This window comes from Psittacula echo (genome assembly GCF_963264785.1).
Source record: "Psittacula echo genome assembly, chromosome: 1".
In the NCBI taxonomy this organism is placed as follows: Eukaryota; Metazoa; Chordata; class Aves; order Psittaciformes; family Psittacidae; genus Psittacula; species Psittacula echo.
The window spans coordinates 337,723-345,000 of NC_137735.1; the positions used below are offsets into that span (position 1 = coordinate 337,723).

The 7,278-nt window shown below is 64.7% G+C and overlaps 1 protein-coding gene across 1 annotated transcript in view; it reads right to left on the reverse strand.

Moving 5' to 3' along the window:
- Nucleotides 1-45: 45 nt before the first annotated feature.
- CPXM1 (carboxypeptidase X, M14 family member 1) overlaps nt 46-7,278 on the reverse strand; it is a gene marked incomplete at both ends in the record, with an annotated part of 12,995 nt that continues 5,762 nt past the window's right edge. Inside the window, 13 exons of the mRNA XM_080632795.1 lie at nt 46-302; nt 818-920; nt 1,165-1,304; nt 1,383-1,680; nt 2,384-2,563; nt 2,637-2,833; nt 3,014-3,137; nt 3,239-3,327; nt 3,409-3,559; nt 4,967-5,051; nt 5,120-5,259; nt 5,735-5,844; nt 6,102-6,224. Coding sequence (XP_080488921.1) covers nt 46-302; nt 818-920; nt 1,165-1,304; nt 1,383-1,680; nt 2,384-2,563; nt 2,637-2,833; nt 3,014-3,137; nt 3,239-3,327; nt 3,409-3,559; nt 4,967-5,051; nt 5,120-5,259; nt 5,735-5,844; nt 6,102-6,224 — 1,997 coding nt within the window. The remainder of the gene's footprint in view (nt 303-817; nt 921-1,164; nt 1,305-1,382; nt 1,681-2,383; nt 2,564-2,636; nt 2,834-3,013; nt 3,138-3,238; nt 3,328-3,408; nt 3,560-4,966; nt 5,052-5,119; nt 5,260-5,734; nt 5,845-6,101; nt 6,225-7,278) is intronic.

A 7,278-nucleotide genomic window follows, 5' to 3' on the forward strand; every position in this document is an offset into this window, starting at 1 on the left:
GTTCCCCCGCGCCGACCCCGCGGCCCCGGGGCTGCCGCCGCCCGGTCACGGTGCACGGCGGTGGGCGCGCAGACGGCGCAGGCGCTGTCGCTGCAGCCGCAGCGGCGGGTCCGGGGGCAGGCGGCTCCCACCCGGGCGCGGTGCCCCCGGGCGCGGTGCCCGGTGCAGGCGGAAGCTGCAGGGGGTGGGCACGTTCTCGAAGGGCACCCGGCACGGCTGCGTGGCCGCCTCGTAGCCCTCGGCCCGCGCCGTAACCTCGTACTCGCCCGGGTTCAGCAGCCGCCAGTAGTCCCCGTGGAAGGCTGCAGCAGGGGGGATGTCTGCAGCCCCAGCAGGGCCTCATCCTGCTTCCCATTCCCGTCCCCTGTCCCGTCCTCATTCCCAACCTCATCCCGTTTCCATCTCTGTCCCATTTGCATCCCTATTCCTGTTCCCATCCCACCCCCATTCCATTCCCATCTCCATTTCCATTCCCAATCCTATTCCTATCCCCACCCCCATTTCCAGACTAATCCTATTTCCATCCCTAAACCTATTCCCGTCCCCAATCCCATTCCCATACCCATCCTCATCCCATTCACATTCCCTTCCCAATCCCATCCATATTTCCAGACTCATTCCTGTCCCATTCCCATCCCCATCCCCAGCCTAGTCCTATTTCCATCCTCAGTCTTATTCCCATCCCCAATCCCATTCCCTTCCCCATCCCCAATCCCATTCCTTTCCCCATTCCATCCCCATCCCCAATCCCATTCCTTTCCCCATCCCATTCCCATCCCCAATCCCATTCCTTTCCCCATCCCCAATCCCACCATACCCGTCCGGACGTCGTGGTTGATGCCATCCACAGAGATGATGGCGTTGGCGATTCCCTCCCCTGTGTCTCCATCCCGGACTACCCCCTTAATCCCACGGTGAACCTGGGGACAGCGGGCCAGAGCCGGTGGCGCACATGTGTGCACACACATGAACACACATGTGCACACACATGAACACACGCACCCCGGTACAGGTCACACACAAACCTCACACACTGTGGGGTGCATGGGAGGCAACAGAGCCTTGGGGTGTTTGGGGGCCCCAAGCCGTGTCCTGCTCTGCCCCTGCAGGCCCCCCAATGTCGCCCCCATATCCCGGACCGCCGGGGGTGCCCCCATCCCTGACCTGCTCCATGTAGAGCAGGAGGGATTCCCGGTTGTTCTCCCACTCGGCCGGCAGCTCGGAGGCATGCGGGAACTTGTCGCAGGAGAGCTCCACGGTGATCTCGAAGCAGTTGGTGTGCAGGTAGCTGAAGTCGTTCATGCCTGGGCAGGACACGGGTTGCGGGGGGGGTCAGGGGGTCCCCATCCGTGTCGCCCCCACCCCGTCCCCGCCGCACTCACTGCCGGGCACCGTGTGCCAATTGGCGCCGTTGATGATGTTGCCGAAGCGGGTGAAGTCATCGTAGTGGCAGAGGCGCCGCTCCTCGCTGGCCATGGCCAGGTTGGACGTGGCGTACACGGTGGCCAACCAGCGGAAGACGCCGTCGTCGGCCGTCGGGGTCAGCTCCTGCGCCTTCCAGTAGGTGCGGGTCATGTCGAAGGGGTAAGTGACCACCAGCTCCCCGCCGTGCAGGTTGGCGCTCAGCACGAACGGGTACCGCTGCATCCAGTCGATCACCGCCCGCGTCTCCGGCGCCACCTACGGGCACCACGGAGGATCCTGGTGGTGAATTCCCAACCCCAGCATCCCATGGCACCTCCAGCCTTCAGCAGCCTGGGCATCCCGTCCCGGATCCCATCCACATCCACCTGCACCGGCCTGGGTGTCCTTATCCCATCCCATCCCATCCTCATCCTGCGTCAGCCTGGGTGTCCCCAGCCACCCCATCCTCATCCTGTACCAGGCTGGGTGTCCTCATTCCATCCCATCCCATCCCCATCCACCTTCACAAGCCAGAGTGTCCTTGTCCCCCCATTCCCATTCCCGCACAGCCCATCCCCAGCCACCCCATCACCACCCTGCCTCAGTCTGGGTGTCTCATCCCATCCCCATCCACCTGCACCAACAGGCAGCCCTGTTCCCCCCATTCCCATCAGTCTTCACAGCCTGGATGTCCCCAGCCACTCCATCCTCACCCTGCACCAGCCTCGGTGTCCCTTCCCATCCATAAGCATCAGCACCAACTTGGGCATCCCTCTCCCCACCCTTCCCATCCATCAGCACCACCCTGGGCATCCCCAACCACCCCATCCCCACCCTTCACCAGCCTGGATGTCCTCATCCCATCCCATCCCCACGGCCAGGACCTCCATGGCTACATGGACAAACCCCATGGGTTGCATGCTCAGGATGCTGGGCATCCTCCTGCGCACCGGCACAGGGGGACTGGCACGGGGCTCACCGTGGCGTTGGCGAAGGTGTAGTACTCAGGGATGGGGATGTAGTGGTTGGGGAACTGGTGGGGCACCAAGTCATTGTCCTCAGCATCCCACAGCGCCGTGTTGAGGTCAGCGAAGTTGTGGTTGAGGTCGATGCCCTCGTAGGTCCAGCGGCCCATGGCCCAGCCTGACAGCTCCGAGCCCTGCCACGGGATGGGGTCACCAGGACGGCACCGGGATGGTGCTCGGCCCCCGGCGCCGGCAGCAGGGCCCTACCAGCTTGTAGGCGGTCTCGTAGCCGTCGGGGTTCATGGAGGGCAGGAGGTGGATGCGGGTCTCGGTCACCAGCTGCACCACGCGGGGGTTGCCCGCCCGGAACTCCCGGCACAGGTATTCCATCAGGTTGAGCAGCAGCTCCCGGCCCAGCACCTCGTTGCCGTGCATCCCAGCCACGTAGCGGAACTCCGGCTCTCCTGCGGGAGTGGTACCAGTGTGGTGGTGAGGGGACCATGGCTGCCATGGTCCTCTGTGCCCCGTGATAGCCCGGGTATCCCTGGGGACTGTCCCCATCTGCCTGAGCCAGCCCGGGTGTCCCATCTCATCCCATCCCATCCCATCCCATCCCACCCCATCCCACCGTACAGGGCACATACCCACTTCGTGCTGCCCGGGGTTGTCCGAGATCTCCATCACATACATCTTGAGGCCCAGGTAGCTCTTCCCGATGCTGTAGATGCGGGTGATGTCGGGACACTCGTCGCTCACCCGCTTCATCAGCTGGGTCAGGCACAGGGCGCTGGGTCAGGGTGTGGGGGCACCCAGGGGTGCAGAGCCTCCGTCCCACACCAGGGTGTCCCAGGGGGGCAGGGAGCCAGCACCTTTCTCATCTCCTTGTAGTTGTGGTGGCGGAAATCCAGCTTGCTGGTGGGCAGGGGCTGGCTCTGCCGGGCGTAGATGTTGTTGGGGTCTGTGGGGAGCGGTGGGGGGGAACAGGGTCAGATCCGGACCCAGCCCCTGGGGACGGGCAGGGGCCGGGGCGGGCACGCACCGGGCAGCGGGCAGCCCAGCACCTCGGCCCGCAGGCAGATGGTGCCGTTGGGGAACCAGGACTGCGGGTTGATGCGCAGGTACCGCGCCACCGCCGGCTGCGGCAGCAGGTTCAGCACCGGCGTCTCGGGGTCCTTGTTCCCGGGGAAGACCTGGGGGGGACCGCGGATGGGAGGGGATGGGGTGGGATGGGATGGGAGGGAATGGGAGGGGATGGGATGGGACGGGGGGACTTTGGGAATGGGGCTGTGGGAATGGGATGGGGGGTGGAGGGCTGTGGTGCTGTGGGGATGGGAGCTTTGGAAAGGGGGAGCAGTGGGATGGAGGGGCTGTGGGAAGGGGGGGATGTGTGGATGAGGGGATGGGGATACAGAGGTGTGGGGATGGGAGGGCTGTGCAATGGGGGGCTGTGAGGGTGGGGATGTAGGGATGGGGGATGTGGGCATGGGGGGGCTGCGCACTGAGGGGTCAGCGCAGGCGCTGCCGGCACCCAAAGGGTTAAAGGCTCCGTGGCCGCATCCGGCCTCCCCTGGCTCCGCTCCAGCCCCTAACGAGGAGCAGATACGGGCTGAGAACGGGGAACGGTCCCGGCACTGCCGAGGAGGAACCAGAGCCCAGCGGTGCCGCAGCGCTGAGGCCCTGCTGCTGCTCTGCCCCCCAGCACCGGCACCCAGCACCCGCAGGGGAGGGGACCAGGGATGAGCGCAGCGACCCCCAAACCTGCCCCTGATAGGGCCCTGGCACAGGGACCCCAAACCCACCTCAACACAGGGACCCACAAACTCGTTCCCAGCACAGCCCTGGCACAGGGACCCCCAAACCCTTGACAATAGAGGGACCCCCAACCTATCCTGACACAGGGACCCCAAACTTGATTCTGGCACAGCCCTGGCGCAGGGACCCCCAAACCTGCCCGTGGCAAAGGGACCCCTAAACCCATTCCAATACAGGGACCCCCAAACCTGCCCCAGCACAGCCCTGGCACAGGGACCCTGAAACTTCCTCTTGGCACAGGGACCCCAAATGCAGCACAGGAGGGACCCCAAACCCACTCCAGTGCATGGACCCCAACCCCCCCCCTCGACCCAGCCTGGCTCAGGGACCCCAAGCACCGGTGCCTGTGCTGTGCATGGGAGCAGGGTGACCCCCCCGCACGCACCCGTGTGTTCCCCCCCTCCATCCTTGCACCCACGTGTGCCCCTGCGTGTGCAGCGCCCCTGGGCACGGGGCAGCCGTGTTCACCTCCGGGCACAGCCGGATGTGCCACGCACACGCGTGTGCGCCCTTGGCGTGTTCACACATGTGCCCGGGGGGGCTGGCAGCGGGGACAAGCAGCCTTTGTGCAGGGGGGAAGTGCTGGAGGATGCTCTGAGGTGGGGGAGCCAAAGGCAACAGAGCCCAGCGCCAAGCAGCACCGTTAACCCCTGGTAGGGATAAACTCCCCCTGCATGGTTAAACCCCTCCGTGCCCTCACTCTGCTTGGGGAACCGGGGGTGCTGGTGGTGCTGGGGGTCCCCGTTCCCGTTCCCCCTGCCCAGAGCTGCCCCATGGGCACCTACCGCCTCCTCGGTGCCGTTGCGGCACGGGTGCCATGTGTAGGTGTCGTTGCTGACCTGCACCTTGTAGGACGTCACCCAATCGTACCTGCACGGGGAGAGGGTCAGAGGGTGCCCCCCCCCCCCCCCCCCCGGGCTGCCTGCGCGGTCCCTTACGTCCAGATGGAGTTGAGGCCCTGGGTGATGACGCCGGTGAAGTTGGTGAGGCCTCGAGCATCCACCTCCAGCCACTGCCCCGCGTCCTCCTGCCCCGCGCACCAGCCCCCGTCGTAGAAGTCCCCATCGTAGAGCCCTGACTGCGGGGGGGGGAGCAGGGATGGGGGGGATGCAGGGACCTGCCCCCAGCCCCAGCCCCTCCACACAGGGGGATATGGGGCCTGTGCTGTGTGACAGGCACAGGGCAGGCATGCGCTGCATGGAGCATGCGTGCTGTGTACAATCACCATGTGTGTCACACGCCATGCGAGTGTCACAGGTGCCCGTGCACACATCACACTGCATTCACGCACCATGCCCATGTCACACTGCATGCACACACCATGCACACACCATGCACAGTGCACGCGTATCGTACACACAGCACACATGCTGCGCATGCGTGTGCACACCACAGATGCCATGTCACACCACGCACACACTGCACGTGCCATGCACACAGCACATACACGCCATGCACATGCCATGGACACACACACCACGCACACAGCACGCATGTGCCACGCACACCCCGCACAAGAGCCCTGCCCGCGCCGTGCCCCGGCCGTGCCGTACCTGGATGTTGAGGCGGCCGCGGTGCGCTCCCAGCCCGTAGCGCTTGTGGCTGGAGGCGCGGAGCTGCGAGTCCTGCACCCGCAGTGACTCCAGCCCCAGGGGCGGGCACGCTGCGGGCACAGAGGGGCCGCGGTCACACGGGGACCCCCGGGCACGGCCCCGCGCCAAGCCGGGGGTGTTTCTGTGTGCACACGTGTGGCAGCGCGGGGACACGTGTGCCATGGCATGTGCCGGGCACAGACTGCCGGTGCTCCCACAGCCAGCGCCCAGCGCTCAGCACCCAGCTCACACATGTGAGTGCATGGCACTGAGGCGTGCCCATGTGTGTGTGCCCGTGCAGCCGTGTTCTGGTGCTGAGGGTACATACAAGGCTCCTGTGCAGCAGCCGTGTCCTTGGCTGGAGCCTTCGGCCTCTTCTTCAGCACCTTCTTCTTCACCACCTTCTTCCTCACCACTTTAACCCGAACCAGCTTCCTCCTGGGTGCTGCAGCTGGAGATGGGCACAGTGACCCCTGAGTGGTGGGACCCCAGCGTGGGGTGATGGGGACCCCCATAGTGGGGTGTCCCCAGGGTATTGGGGTCCACAGAAGCACCTGGAGCAGGAGCCCACCAACCCTCAGGGACCCCTGCACCCCTTACTCAGGCTGATGCACAGATACACACACAAACCACACACACGTCCATACTTGCATGCACACACACACACGTGTGCACACACTTTGAGACACCCCCCATGACACCCCCACTGTGCACACAGAGCTGTGCAACCCTTCACGCCTGGAGCTGTGCACACATCCCTGCATGTGCATCCCTCCATCCCTGCGTGCACATCCCTGCATCCCTGTGCACACATCCCTGCGCACACATCCCTGCGTGTGCATCCCTGCATCCCTGTGCACACATCCCTGTGTGTGCATCCCTGCATCCCTGTGCACACATCCCTGCGTGTGCATCCCTGCATCCCTGTGTGTGCATCCCTGCGTGTGCATCCCTGCATCCCTGTGCACACAGCCCTGCATGTGCATCCCTGCATCCCTGTGTGTGCATCCCTGCATGTGCATCCCTGCATCCCTGTGTGTGCACCCCTGCATCCCTGTGCACACAGCCCTGCATGTGCATCCCTGCATCCCTGCATGTGCATCCCTGCATCCCTGTGCACACAGCCCTGCATGTGCATCCCTCCATCCCTGCATGTGCATCCCTGCATCCCTGTGCACACAGCCCTGCATGTGCATCCCTCCATCCCTGCATGCACATCCCTGCATCCCTGTGCACACATCCCTGTGTGTGCATCCCTGCATCCCTGTGCACACATCCCTGCATGTGCATCCCTCCATCCCTGCATGTGCATCCCTGCATCCCTGTGCACACATCCCTGCATGTGCATCCCTGCATCCCTGCGTGTGCATCCCTGCATCCCTGTGCACACAGCCACGTGCAGGCACACACACACTGTTGTTCACGCATATCCCCTTGCGCACGCACACACAGAGTTGTGCAACCCGCTGCACCCAGGGCTGTGCACATGGGTGTCCTCACACATA